The following is a 14,459-nucleotide window of genomic DNA, read 5'->3' as shown; positions in this document are numbered from 1 at the left end:
TGTGTGTGTGTATGTGTTTGTTAGAGAGAGTGTGTGTGTATGTGTTTGTTAGAGAGAGTGTGTGTATGTGTTTGTTAGAGAGAGAGAGAGAGAGAGAGAGTGTGTGTATGTGTTTGTTAGAGAGAGTGTGTGTGTGTGTGTGTGTATGTGTTTGTTAGAGAGAGTGTGTGTGCATGTGTTTGTTAGAGAGAGTGTGTGTGTATGTGTTTGTTAGAGAGAGTGTGTGTGTATGTGTGTCTTTAATAGAGAGAGTGTGTGTGTGTGTGTGTGTGTGTGTGTGTGTGTGTGTGTGTGTGTGTGTGTGTGTGTGTGTGTTTGCAAATGTGTGTTTGCAAGACAGTGTAATGTGTGTGTGTGAGTGTGTGTTAGAGAGAGTGTGTCTGTGTTTTTGTGTTAGATAGTGTGTAAGAGAGAGTGTGTGTGTGTTTTTGTGTTAGATAGTGTGTTGGAAAGAGTGTGTGTGTGCGTTAGAGAGAGTGTGTGTTAGAGAGAGTGTGTGTTACAGAAAGTGTGTCTGTGTTTTGTGTTAGATAGTGTGTTTGCGAGAGAGTGTGTGTGTGTGTGTGTGTGTGTGTGTGTGTGTGTGTGTGTGTGTGTGTGTGTGTTAGAAAGAGAGATAGTGTGTGTTAGAGAGAGTGTCTGTGTTTTTGTGTTAGATAGTGTGTTGGAGAGTGTGTGTGTGTGTGTGTGTGTGTGTGTGTGTGTGTGTGTGTGTGTGTGTGTTAGAAAGAGAGATAGTGTGTGTTAGAGAGAGTGTCTGTGTTTTTGTGTTAGATAGTGTGTTAGAGAGAGTGTGTGTGTTTTTGTGTTAGATAGTGTGTTAGAGAGAGTGTATGTGTGTCTTTAATAGAGAGAGAGAGTGTGTGTGTGTGTGTGTGTGTGTGTGTGTGTGTGTGTGTGTGTGTGTGAGCCTGTTTATGTGGTTTATGAGGACACAAATTTGTATAACTACATGGGTATTACACTATAAATGTGGTTTATGAGGACATATCAAATGTCCTCATAATTCAAATGGCCTTAAAAAAACACTAAATGATGATTTTTTGAGAAAGTAAAAATGCAGAAAGTTTCCTGTGATGGGTAGGTTTAGGGGCAGTGTGTGTGTGTGTGTGTGTGTGTGTGTGTGTGTGTGTGTGTGTGTGTGTGTGTGTGTGTGTGTGTGTGTGTGTGTGTGTGTGTGTGTGTGTGTGTGTGTGTGTGTGTGTGTGTGTGTGTGTGTGTGTTGGGTAGGTTTAGGGGCAGTGTAAGGGGATAGAAAATACGGTTTGTACAGTATAAAAACCATTACGCCTATGGAGAGTCCCTGTAAACCACATAGACCAACATGTGTGTGTGTGTGTGTGTGTGTGTTTGCAAATGTGTGTTTGCAAGACAGTGTAATGTGTGTGTGTGAGTGTGTGTTAGAGAGAGTGTGTCTGTGTTTTTGTGTTAGATAGTGTGTAAGAGAGAGTGTGTCTGTGTTTTTGTGTTAGATAGTGTGTTTGCGAGAGTGTGTGTGTGTGTGTGTGTGTGTGTGTGTGTGTGTGTGTGTGTGTGTGTGTGTGTGTGTGTGCGTGTTAGAGAGAGTGTGTGTTAGAGAGAGTGTGTGTTACAGAAAGTGTGTCTGTGTTTTGTGTTAGATAGTGTGTTTGCGAGAGTGTGTGTGTGTGTGTGTGTGTGTGTGTGTGTGTGTGTGTTAGAAAGAGAGATAGTGTGTAAGAGAGAGAGTGTCTGTGTTTTTGTGTTAGATAGTGTATTGGAGAGAGTGTGTGTGTGCGTTAGAGAGAGTGTTTGCGAGTGTGTGTGTGTGTGTGTGTGTGTTAGAGAGTGTTGGAGAGAGTGTGTGTTTGTGAGTGTTTGTGTTGGAGAGTGTGTGTTTGTGTGTTAGAGAGAGTGTTTGCGAGTGTGTGTGTGTGTGTGTGTGTGTGTGTGTGTGTGTGTGTGTGTGTGTGTGTGTGTGTGTGTGTGTGTGTGTGTTTGAGAGTGTTATAGAGAGTGTGTGTTTGTGAGTGTTTGTGTTGGAGAGTGTGTGTGTATGTGTTTGTTAGAGAGAGTGTGTGTGTATGTGTTTGTTAGAGAGAGTGTGTGTGTATGTGTTTGTTAGAGAGAGTGTGTGTATGTGTTTGTTAGAGAGAGAGAGAGAGAGAGAGAGTGTGTGTATGTGTTTGTTAGAGAGAGTGTGTGTGTGTATGTGTTTGTTAGAGAGAGTGTGTGTGTATGTGTTTGTTAGAGAGTGTGTGTGTATGTGTTTGTTAGAGAGAGTGTGTGTGTATGTGTTTGTTAGAGAGTGTGTGTGTGTATGTGTTTGTTAGAGAGAGTGTGTGTGTATGTGTTTGTTAGAGAGAGTGTGTGTGTGTATGTGTTTGTTAGAGAGAGTGTGTGTGTATGTGTTTGTTAGAGAGAGTGTGTGTATGTGTTTGTTAGAGAGAGAGAGAGAGAGAGTGTGTGTATGTGTTTGTTAGAGAGAGTGGGCATGTTTTTGTGACATATCAGGACAAAAATGTGTATAATAACATGTGTATGACACAGGTATTACAGAAAATGGTGACATATCAGGACATTACCCCATGTCCCCACTTTTCAAAATGCTTATAAATCACACAGGAGGAGTTTTTTTGAAAAAGTAAAAATGCAGAATGTTTCCTGTGATGGGTAGGTTTAGGGGCAGGGGCAGTGTAAGGGGATAGACAATACGGTTTGTACAGTATAAAACACATTACGCCTATGGAATGTCCCCACAATTCACAAAAACAAACATGTGTGTGTGTGTGTGTGTATGTGTTTGTTAGAGAGAGTGTGTGTGCATGTGTTTGTTAGAGAGAGTGTGTGTGTATGTGTTTGTTAGAGAGAGTGTGTGTGTATGTGTTTGTTAGAGAGAGTGTGTGTGTATGTGTGTCTTTAATAGAGAGTGTGTGTGTGTGTGTGTGTGTGTGTGTGTGTGTGTTTGCAAATGTGTGTTTGCAAGACAGTGTAATGTGTGTGTGTGAGTGTGTGTTAGAGAGAGTGTGTCTGTGTTTTTGTGTTAGATAGTGTGTAAGAGAGAGTGTGTGTGTGTTTTTGTGTTAGATAGTGTGTTGGAAAGAGTGTGTGTGTGCGTTAGAGAGAGTGTTTGCGAGTGTGTGTGTGTGTGTGTGTGTGTGTGTGTGTGCGTGTTAGAGAGAGTGTGTGTTAGAGAGAGTGTGTGTTACAGAAAGTGTGTCTGTGTTTTGTGTTAGATAGTGTGTTTGCGAGAGTGTGTGTGTGTGTGTGTGTGTGTGTGTGTGTGTGTGTGTGTGTGTTAGAAAGAGAGATAGTGTGTGTTAGAGAGAGTGTCTGTGTTTTTGTGTTAGATAGTGTGTTGGAGAGTGTGTGTGTGTGTGTGTGTGTGTGTGTGTGTTAGAAAGAGAGATAGTGTGTGTTAGAGAGAGTGTCTGTGTTTTTGTGTTAGATAGTGTGTTAGAGAGAGTGTGTGTGTTTTTGTGTTAGATAGTGTGTTAGAGAGAGTGTATGTGTGTCTTTAATAGAGAGAGAGAGTGTGTGTGTGTGTGTGTGTGTGTGTGTGTGTGTGTGTGTGTGTTTGCAAATGTGTGTTTGCAAGACAGTGTAATGTGTGTGTGTGAGTGTGTGTTAGAGAGAGTGTGTCTGTGTTTTTGTGTTAGATAGTGTGTAAGAGAGAGTGTGTCTGTGTTTTTGTGTTAGATAGTGTGTTTGCGAGAGTGTGTGTGTGTGTGTGTGTGTGTGTGTGTGTGTGTGCGTGTTAGAGAGAGTGTGTGTTAGAGAGAGTGTGTGTTACAGAAAGTGTGTCTGTGTTTTGTGTTAGATAGTGTGTTTGCGAGAGTGTGTGTGTGTGTGTGTGTGTGTGTGTGTGTGTGTGTGTGTGTGTGTTAGAAAGAGAGATAGTGTGTGTTAGAGAGAGTGTCTGTGTTTTTGTGTTAGATAGTGTATTGGAGAGAGTGTGTGTGTGCGTTAGAGAGAGTGTTTGCGAGTGTGTGTGTGTGTGTGTGTGTGTGTGTTAGAGAGTGTTGGAGAGAGTGTGTGTTTGTGAGTGTTTGTGTTGGAGAGTGTGTGTTTGTGTGTTAGAGAGAGTGTTTGCGAGTGTGTGTGTGTGTGTGTGTGTGTGTGTGTGTGTGTGTGTGTGTGTGTGTGTGTGTGTGTGTGTGTGTGTGTGTGTGTGTGTGTTTGAGAGTGTTATAGAGAGTGTGTGTTTGTGAGTGTTTGTGTTGGAGAGTGTGTGTTTGTGAGTGTTTGTGTTGGAGAGTGTGTGTGTGTGTTAGAGAGTGTGTTTGCGAGTGTGTGTGTGTGTGTGTGTGTGTGTGTGTGTGTGTGTGTGTTAGAGAGTGTTAGAGAGAGTGTGTGTTTGTGAGTGTTTGTGTTGGAGAGTGTGTGTGTGTGTGTTAGAGAGTGTGTTTGCGAGTGTGTGTGTGTGTGTGTGTGTGTGTGTGTGTTAGAGAGTGTTAGAGAGAGTGTGTGTTTGTGAGTGTTTGTGTTGGAGAGTGTGTGTTTGTGTGTTAGAGAGAGTGTTTGCGAGTGTGTGTGTGTGTGTTTGAGAGTGTTATAGAGAGTGTGTGTTTGTGAGTGTTTGTGTTGGAGAGTGTGTGTGTGTGTGTGTTAGAGAGTGTGTTTGCGAGTGTGTGTGTGTGTGTGTGTGTGTGTGTGTGTTAGAGAGTGTTAGAGAGAGTGTGTGTTTGTGAGTGTTTGTGTTGGAGAGTGTGTGTTTGTGTGTTAAAGAGAGTGTTTGCGAGTGTGTGTCTGTGTGTTAGAGAGAGTGTGTGTTTGTGAGTGTTTGTGTTGGAGAGTGTGTGTGTGTGTTAGAGAGAGTGTGTGTTTGTGAGTGTTTGTGTTGGAGAGTGTGTGTTTGTGTGTTAGAGAGAGTGTGTGTTTGTGAGTGTTTGTGTTGGAGAGTGTGTGTTTGTGTGTGTTAGAGAGAGTGTTTGCGAGTGTGTGTCTGTGTGTGTTAGAGTGTTTGCAAGTGTGCGTTAGAAAGTGTTAGAGAGAGTGTGTGTTTGTGAATGTTTGTGTTGGAGAGTGTGTGTTTGTGTGTTAAAGAGAGTGTTTGCGAGTGTGTGTCTGTGTGTGTGTGTGTGTGTGTTAGAGTGTTTGCGAGTGTGCGTTAGAAAGTGTTAGAGAGTGTGTGTTTGTGTGTTAAAGAGAGTGTTTGCGAGTGTGTGTCTGTGTGTGTGTGTGTGTGTTAGAGTGTTTGCAAGTGTGCGTTAGAAAGTGTTAGAGAGAGTGTGTGTTTGTGAGTGTTTGTGTTGGAGAGTGTGTGTTTGTGTGTTAAAGAGAGTGTTTGCGAGTGTGTGTCTGTGTGTGTGTGTGTGTTAGAGTGTTAGAGTGTTTGCGAGTGTGCGTTAGAAAGTGTTAGAGAGAGTGTGTGTTTGTGAGTGTTTGTGTTGGAGAGTGTGTGTTAGAGAGAGTGAGTGTTTGTGTTGGAGAGTGTGTGTTTGTGTGTTAAAGAGAGTGTTTGCGAGTGTGTGTCTGTGTGTGTGTGTGTGTTAGAGTGTTAGAGTGTTTGCGAGTGTGCGTTAGAAAGTGTTAGAGAGAGTGTGTGTTTGTGAGTGTTTGTGTTGGAGAGTGTGTGTTTGTGTGTTAGAGAGAGTGAGTGTTTGTGTTGGAGAGTGTGTGTTTGTGTGTTAAAGAGAGTGTTTGCGAGTGTGTGTCTGTGTGTGTGTGTGTTAGAGTGTTTGCGAGTGTGCGTTAGAAAGTGTTAGAGAGAGTGTGTGTTTGTGAGTGTTTGTGTTGGAGAGTGTGTGTTTGTGTGTTAGAGAGAGTGAGTGTTTGTGTTGGAGAGTGTGTGTTTGTGTGTTAAAGAGAGTGTTTGCGAGTGTGTGTCTGTGTGTGTGTGTGTTAGAGTGTTTGCGAGTTTGCGTTAGAAAGTGTTAGAGAGAGTGTGTGTTTGTGAGTGTTTGTGTTGGAGAGTGTGTGTTTGTGTGTTAAAGAGAGTGTTTGCGAGTGTGTGTCTGTGTGTGTGTGTGTTAGAGTGTTTGCGAGTTTGCGTTAGAAAGTGTTAGAGAGAGTGTGTGTTTGTGAGTGTGTGTGTGTGTGTGTGTGTGTGTGTGTGTTAGAAAGTGTTAGAGAGAGTGTGTGTTTGTGAGTGTTTGTGTTGGAGAGTGTGTGTTTGTGTGTTAGAGAGAGTGTGTTTGTGAGTGTGTGTGTGTGTGTGTGTGTGTGTGTGTGTGTGTGTGTGTGTTAGAGTGTTAGAGAGAGTGTGTGTGTGTTGGAGAGTGTGTGTTTGTGTGTTAGAGAGAGTGTGTTTGTGAGTGTGTATGTGTTAGAGTGTTAGAGAGAGTGTGTGTGTGTTGGAGAGTGTGTGTTTGTGATTGAATGTTAGAGAGAGAGAGAGAGAGAGAGAGAGAGAGAGAGAGAGAGAGAGAGAGAGAGAGAGAGAGTGTGTGTGTGTGTGTGTGTGTCTGTGTGTGTGTGTGTGTGTGTGTGTGTGTGTGTGTGTGTGTGTGTGTGTGTGTGTGTGTGTATTGCTTGATATAACATTCATATAAACAATGAATCGTGTCTTAGTCGGCGCACAGGAAGACACATGTGTTGCCATGGTGAGAGCCCTTCACTTGAACCGCATCAACTTCAGCAACACACACACACACACACACTCCAGCCAAATATAGACAACCCTGCTGTCAGTCCACATGACAAACACACACAACCGCAGAACCTGCCATCTGTGTGCACTAACATTCAGACACTATATAGTGTTTAGAGAGTATAGATTTATAAACACACACTATATATATCAAATATAGTTTAAGACAGCAGATAGATGATGCAGTCCTGAGATGTTGCAGAGGATTATTGTGACTGATTTGTGTTACATCGGGAAAAAAAGCTGGAAAAGGCGAAGGATGTGAGCGGTCGCCATGGTAACAGATACAGGGATGGCAAAGGCACAGAGATGCTCTGCGAGTCACAACATTCACAGAGTTAAAGATATCCTCGACATATATGTAACAATTTAAATATAAATATAAATGTTTGATGAATAAACCATGTCAGTTTTAACATCTGTGTTCGACGCTTGGCCACCAGGTGTCGCTGCGACACTTCAAAAATACAGCTTTCTAACACTGAAACACTTATTCTATATGTTTACTTTTTATTCATTGTTGTTATTTTCCCTCTTTCCATTGTAGCACTTTAAAATTCTTCGGAATAAAACAAATCGCGTTATAAATAAAATAATATAATTAAAACACACACACATACACCCACACACACGGACATGACTTTAAACCGTTTGTTTGTTGTGTTTTGTCGCAGTGGTTGTGTAGTTCGGATGTGTGTAGGTTTCTGCTGAGTTGTCGATAAAAGAGAGGAAAACCAAACGCTTCTATTATTAAACGCCGAAACTTTACGGTAAGCGCGCTCTCGTGGTCTTTGTTTTTCCGACGAAAGTCGTCACGAACGCCTTGACGTCAATCGCCATATTTGGACGCGGACGGAAGGTGAGCGTCACCACAACATAAGCGGTGTTTTCCACCCTGACAACCAATCAGGCGAGCGAGTGAGCCGGGAGAACCCGCCCCCGAGACAGAGCGTATTTAGGCCACGCCCACACCAGGGGAGGGAGGGGGCAATCCAACGCTCTCCATTGCATGAGTCGCCATCTTGTCATTTCGGGCTTATTACAAATAACAAAATAACGTCTAAAAGCTGAAATGTGACCAGGGGTGCAGCAAACAAGCTAAAAAACATAGAACTACGTTTTTATAAGCCGTCGATCCCCCCAAAACGAGCGTTTAAGGAGATAAAAGTGGACACAGGGCAGGCAATAAGACGTGAAGCTTTATCAGGAAGAAAGGGTCAGTTTTGGGATCCTGACACTCAGTCTGTAAACATTTAGCCAAATATCCAAAAGTCAGTTTTATATATTATATTTCCTGTCTGATTACTTTCCCCCCAGTGGACCTAGCTCTCAGTGTAATATAACATGTCTCGCTCTGACTCATTCACTTTTATGTCTTTAAACGGTCGTTTTTTGGGTCAACAGCTGATAAACACTTCTAGGTTGTAGGGTTGTGTGTTTTTTAGCTTGTTTTCTGTACACCTCGTCACATATCAGCTTAGATATCGTTAGTTTTTTTGTTATAAGTCAGAATTGACAAGGAGGCCCGCAATAGAAAGTCAGTGGAGACGGTTGGTTTGTTTGGTTTTCCCCCCCGGTGGGCGTGGCTTTCAGATTATGACGCGCGTCGCTCTGTGTCTATTGGACGCTGGGCGTGTCGCTTAGATTAGCGCGACTGACGTCACCGGCTTTGTGTGTGTTCGTGTATATATCGGCGGAGTCGCCCCTCTCGGATCAGAGCAGATGAACGGAACCGACTGGATCGAGTTTCTATCGCGGGATGTGTAGTGTTTCGACGGCGCTAAGTCATCAGCATCAAACGGACGCCGGCTGTTGTGGGGTTTTTTGTGTTAAACTGTCACCATCTTTATCTTTTCACGCTAAACTCGGAGTACAATGACCCACGGTACCGGAGCAGAAATGATCCCGGAGGTTTCGGCAGCGGCGAGTTTTGTTTGCAGACTTCTGCGCAGCCGCGGACGCTTGAGTGAACCACAGCTCCAGGTGTTCCGAGACGGTCTCGCGCAGGCGCTATCAGGTACTTATTCAGTGCTAATTCCATTGTATTATTGAAAATACCATAGTATTACCAGTGTCTTTGTTGTGTTATACGATAATAAGCCCGTTCACACCAAGAACGATAACCATAAATAACGCGCGTCTGTCACTTTAAGTGCTCGTTACAACTGATTCTGATTGGCTGTCAGTTATTTTATCGTGAATAAAATCGCTTTGAATGTGATTCCCAAATATATCGTTTCTCCGTGTCGTTTGTGTGAATCCGCTATTTTTAGCGATTTTTTTATTTTATTTTTCGAACTAGCCTATTTATCGTTATCTTTATGTGGTGTGAACGAGCCTTAAAGGGACAGTGCACCCCCACAAAATATAAATTATCCGATGATTTACTCCCCCCTCATGACAGTGGTCTTTCAGACGAATACAATCAGAGTTATATTAAAAAATATCCTGGCTAATCTAAGCATTATAATAGCAGACCAAAAGTGCATCTATCCATCATAAAAGTGTTCTGCTCGACAGACACTAGATGTTTTACTTTATAACGTGTTAAATATGGATTTTTTTTTTTTTATTGCACAAACCCATCGGTTCAGTTCAGAAGGCCTTTATTAACCTTCTGGAGCAGTGTAGAGCACTTTTATAATGGATGGATACACTTATTTATGTTTTGGTTTGCTATTGTAAAGCTTGGATTAGCCAGGATTTTTTTACTTTATTTTATTTTTGATTATAACTCAGACTCATTGTGTTTGTCTGAAAGAAGAATGCCATACACACCTAGGATGGCTTGAGGGAGAGTAAATCATGGGGTCATTTTTATTCCTTTAATACAATGGTTATATGATGTATATCAGGGGATTACAATATGTATTACAATTTATTTTCTCAGTCTGTGAAGACTTATAATTTAAATTATGTTGGTAAGTTATGTTATTGTTCATATGTAAATTTAAAAATAAAACAGTTCACAGACTGAGAAAATAAATTGTAATGCATTATGTCACAACAAAACAAAATAAGAAAAAAAATAAAAAACACAGTAGGGGAATAATTAATATTGGTAAACATGCAGGATTTTAACACGCGTTTGTTTTTTCTCCAGAACACTACCAGCATCATTGGTTCCCCGACAGACCACAGAAGGGCTCCGGTTACCGCTGCATACGGATCAATCACGAAATGGACCCTCTGATTGGCCGAGCAGCCGGCCGTATCGGACTGACCAGCGGGCAGCTTTTCGCATTGTTGCCGCGGGAGCTGACGCTCTGGGTCGACCCGTACGAAGTGTCGTACCGCATCGGCGAGGACGGCTCCATTTGCGTTCTCTATGAGGCGGAGCCGCCCACCTCAACCCCCGCCCCCAGCATCTCCGCGTACGACCAATCGGCGACCTGCAAAAACCACTTCATGATGGGCGGCCGCACGAGTCCACCCAAAAACTACCTGATGATGGTGTCCGGCTGAACGCACGGGGCCGGTTCTGGAGCCTGACCCACCAACTGCCCAATCAAGAGCCGTTCCTGGGACTCCACTTCGCTAACCTTTATTTAAGATGACCGTTAAAGCACTGGGCGTCTGCTGGCCCCAGCGGCTCTCGACTCTCTCAGCACTGTTCTGTGTGACTCTTGTTTATTCTGACCATCCCGAAACGGGTTTTGGGGTGTTTTCACTGGTGCTCGCACACGGTTTCAGTGCAATTACGATACCTCACGAGAATGTAGCGCAATTAAGGGCCTGGAACATACTTTACGCAAGTACGCAAATGTTTTTGGTGAGAAACTTCTGTAAGCTTAGCAAGCATGTTTTCAAACCATGAAACTGACCAGCGGTTAGCGTCCCAGTTTGCCAAAGCGCTATCGGTATGAAACTCTTAGAACGCAACTAGCAAACTGAGACGCTAAATGGTTGGTTTAATATAGCGCTATCGATAGCAACTCTGAGAACGCGACAATTAAACCAACCGCCGTATAGCGTCTCAGTTAGCTATAGAGCTACCTGTAGCAATTGAGAACGCGACAATTAAACCAACCACCGTTCAGCGCTTCAGTTAGCTACAGTGCCGAGAATGTGACATTGCTTTACCACCTTTTAGCATTAGCATGCTTGCGTACAGTACGTTTCAGCCCTAAAACTGCTGTGGACTTTCTTAATTTCTAACAAGAGAAGAGCTATTGAGCGGATGACGCCACACGAACAAACTCCCATAATCCCCTCTGCCTTAACCACAGCGCCACCGCTCCCTTAATAAACGTCACTGCCTGGCTTTTTTAGTCTTACTGTGCAATATTCAGGCAATAATTTCCTCTTGTGGTGTCATGAACTTGAGTGGGGGGGGGTGTTGTATTTTCCCAGGATGCTTTGCATGTGGTATGTTGGTTGGCATCAGGCCGAGGCTCACATCAGGTGCTCTCTCTCTCTCTGGGCTGCTGAGCAGCGTGTTTACCGTTTCACACAGAGGAAATGTAGTTTGTAAGCTATTTTAAAGCAGAGTTGCTTTTAATGTACATTTTTAAAAATGCATTTGTGCATACAGTCAATTTTTATTGCAATAAACCTTTTATGAATGAAGTGTTTGTCTGTGTTCTGATGTTATGATGGTGTAATGTGGTTTCAGCTCTCTGAGGTGTGTCAGTGGGTGTTATCTGATGTGTCTGGGCTACACACACACACACACACACACACACTCCTATCAGCCGCTGCTGTGCTGGGAGATTAGCTGTGAGCTGCTGAACTAGACAACATAAGGCACTTAAAAACAGTCTCGTCTGCAAGTCCTTTAACGAGTTTCTCTATTTCGACACTCTGCAACGACCATTAGAAGACAATAGTTACTAATAGTGAATTTAAGGAGTTATTGACAGTAGCTATTGTCAACAGAGAAACTCATTAAATGAACTATTGTGTTTGGACGATGTGAGATTGACTGTTGATTAGGGATATTAGTTCGATATGATCAATAAACTAGTTTAAAATGGACTTTTATCCAGAGTGTGCTCTATTAGATGATTAGCTTAGCACTGTTCAAATTAAACTACTGGAATCACCCGAGAGCTGAATCATGCTAACATCAAACTACTGAACTCAATTGTGAGGGAGCGACATGCTAATGGAAAATTACTGGAATGAAGGACATTTTGGCTACAAACTAGTTGTAATCAGTAGGCGAGTTGTCCACTTAGCGAATTGCTAACCTCAAACTCGGCTGAACAACATTTGAATGAAGTTGGCTTGAAAAAGCCTGACCAGAAAGTCTGAAGAAGATTTAAAAGCTTTGGCTTTCAGTTTGAAGTTGATTTAAAGCTTACTTTGATGGTTTTAAAGGCAATACAGTTTATCGGATAGAAGGATGGATGGATGGAAAAATAGATGATGGATGGATGAAAGGAAGAATGGGTGGATGAATGGAAGAATAGATGATGGATGGGTGGAATAATGGATGGATGGAAGAATAGATGATGGATGGATGGATGGAAGGAAGAATAGGTGGATGGATGGAAGAATAGATGATGGATGGGTGGAATAATGGATGGATGGAAGAATAGATGATGGATGGATGGAAGGAAGAATGGATGGATGGGTGGAACAATGGATGGATGGAAGAATAGATGATGGATAGATGGATGAAAGGAAGAATGGGTGGATGGAAGAATAGATGATGGATGGATGGAAGACTAGATGATGGATGGATGGATGGATGGATGGAAGAATAGATGATGGAAGAATGGGTGGATGGATGGAAGGGATTGATGGAAGGAATGAATAAAGGAAGGGCGGATGGATGGAAGAATGGGTGGATGGATGGAAGGGATGGATGGAAGGAATGAAGAAAGGAAGGGCTGATGGATGGAAGAATAGATGATGGAAGGATGGATGGATGGAAGGGATGGATGGACGGAATAAAGAAAGGATGGATGGAAGGAAGGAAGGGCTGATGGATGGAAGGAAGGAAGAAAGGATGGGCTGATGGATGGAGGAAAGGAAGGAAGGATAAAAGGATGGATGGATGATGGATAGATAGATAGATAGATAGATAGATAGATAGATAGATAGATAGATAGATAGATAGATAGATAGATAGATTAAATGAGTCTATATGGATTAGATATGGCTGATAGAATGGCAGTTTAAATTTGAATTTTGACAGTTGGAGTTTGAACAGTCTTGGCTCTTCTGATCATTCCGTCAGCGTTAGTCAGGGAGATTTTTCCCAGTTTTAATCGTCATTTTTAGGAAAACTGTGAGTCGGATCCGTCTGAAACGATAAAGCAACTCGAGTCCGAACAGTCTGAGTTTGGAGGTTATAGAGTTAAAGCTCCAGGAGGAGTTCGAGTCAGACATTTAGTCTCAGAAGAAGAACGTCTATAACCTTAAATAGCGTTTCAGTAAATTGGCTTTTTCGAGCTAGCTTAACACATTAGCATTATGACCTGCTGGCATCAGTAGGCAAACTCCACTCAGCAACATGCTACGTTATGGAACTATGGGAATTAGTTGAAAACAAACATCAGATTATTGAAGGGAATGAAATCTTAGCTACACTTAGAAACATGCTAGGTGTTTCTCGTGTGTTTTCATGAGACGAGTTCGGCGTTATTGGGTCGGTGTATTCTCTTCTCTGTCTGAAAGGCTCGCTGTCGTCTCTGAGCCGCTCTATTGTGTGTGTGTGTGTCTGGCTGTTTTGTTGTGTGTGAATGATTACGGTCTGCTGAGGCTTTAGGAGGGTTTCTCTCCTGACGTCATAAAAGCACAATCACTGGTTTAATTGAGGTCGTTTCATGAGTGTGTGTGTGTGTGTGTGTGTGTGTGTGTGTGTGTGTGTGTGTGTGTGTGTGTGTGTGTGTCAAACACACAAGGGCAGATGGCCTGTTGAACACCAGCAGCCACATATGGAGATCAACACTATTGTCCAGTGACCCAGCTGACGCTTGGACGCACACACACACACACGCAAAATCACATTCACATGCAGACTCACACATACACAATCATACAGAAACACATGCACACACACAAACACACATTCACATGCAAAGACACACACACTCACTCTCTCAAACACACACTCAAGCAAACACACATACTCTCACACACACACTCTCTTCCTCTCACACATACACACTCACACATACATACACACTCTCACACACACTCACTTGCAAAAAAAACGCAAACACACATACTCTTTTACACACACTCTCTCACACACACACACACACACTCACTTTCACACATACTCTCACACACACGCACACTTTCTCACACATGATCACACACACTTTCACAAACACACACACACACAATTACAGACCAATCTCAAATCTACCGTTTCTATTAAAAATACTAGAAAAGGCAGTGTCTTCACCACTATGCTCCTTTTTAGAAAGAAATGGTATATGTGAGGATTTCCGTGTCAGGATTTAGACCGTATCATAGTACAGAGACTGCTCTCATTAGAGTTACAAATGATTTACTCTTATCATCTGATCGTGGTTGAGTCTCTCTATTAGTGTTACTCGATCTTAGCGCTGCATTCGACACTATCGCTCACAACATTCTTCTGTTTATTTACAGTAAACAACTCTTGAGTTGATGAGTGTATGAGGGCTCTCTGAGGGTCTGTTGTCTCTGTTCAGATGGAGTCTGACGCCGCTGGAACCTGTTGAGCTTTCTGGAGCATGACCTCTGACCCCTCAGCCGCGGGCTGTGATTGGCTGGCGGTCGTATCCAGGCAGATCTGAGGTCAGTCCTTGTGTTTGTACACACACTCTTGTGTTAATCAGAGAATCCTGAACTCTGAGGAGATATCTGATAATGACGGGGTGTGTGGAGGAGGAGGTTAAGCCTTCACAGACGCGAGACAAAGAACACACACACCGACACCGACACACACACCGTGATTAGTGTGCTT

General features: G+C 42.9%; 1 protein-coding gene and 1 long non-coding RNA gene across 2 annotated transcripts in view; both read left to right on the top strand.

Moving 5' to 3' along the window:
• Positions 1–14,459, top strand: part of LOC137039873 (uncharacterized) — a 55,311-nt gene that overhangs the window by 15,461 nt on the left and 25,391 nt on the right. The window contains exon 4 of the long non-coding RNA XR_010897772.1: positions 14,185–14,290. This is a non-coding gene — a long non-coding RNA (uncharacterized lncRNA). The remainder of the gene's footprint in view (positions 1–14,184; positions 14,291–14,459) is intronic.
• btg2 (B-cell translocation gene 2) lies at positions 8,158–11,119 on the top strand. Its single transcript, XM_067415153.1, has 2 exons — positions 8,158–8,567; positions 9,654–11,119. The coding sequence occupies exons 1-2, from the start codon at positions 8,426–8,428 to the stop codon at positions 10,013–10,015; spliced, it is 504 nt and encodes a 167-aa protein (XP_067271254.1). The 5' UTR covers positions 8,158–8,425; the 3' UTR covers positions 10,016–11,119.

Source organism: Pseudorasbora parva, chromosome 14 (assembly GCF_024679245.1).
Source record: "Pseudorasbora parva isolate DD20220531a chromosome 14, ASM2467924v1, whole genome shotgun sequence".
NCBI lineage: Eukaryota > Metazoa > Chordata > Actinopteri > Cypriniformes > Gobionidae > Pseudorasbora > Pseudorasbora parva.
The sequence above is the reverse complement of the archived record's forward strand: the minus strand, read 5'-3'. Positions and strand labels throughout refer to the sequence as shown.

What these genes read in the sequence shown, in the direction of transcription:
- btg2 (XM_067415153.1), top strand. Translation starts at nt 8,426, where the DNA reads ATGACCCACGGTACCGGAGCAGAAATGATCCCGGAGGTTTCGGCAGCG. An exon ending in TCTCGCGCAGGCGCTATCAG is followed by an intron (nt 8,568 to 9,653) that starts GTACTTATTCAG and finishes TTTTTTCTCCAG; the next exon opens with AACACTACCAGCATCATTGG.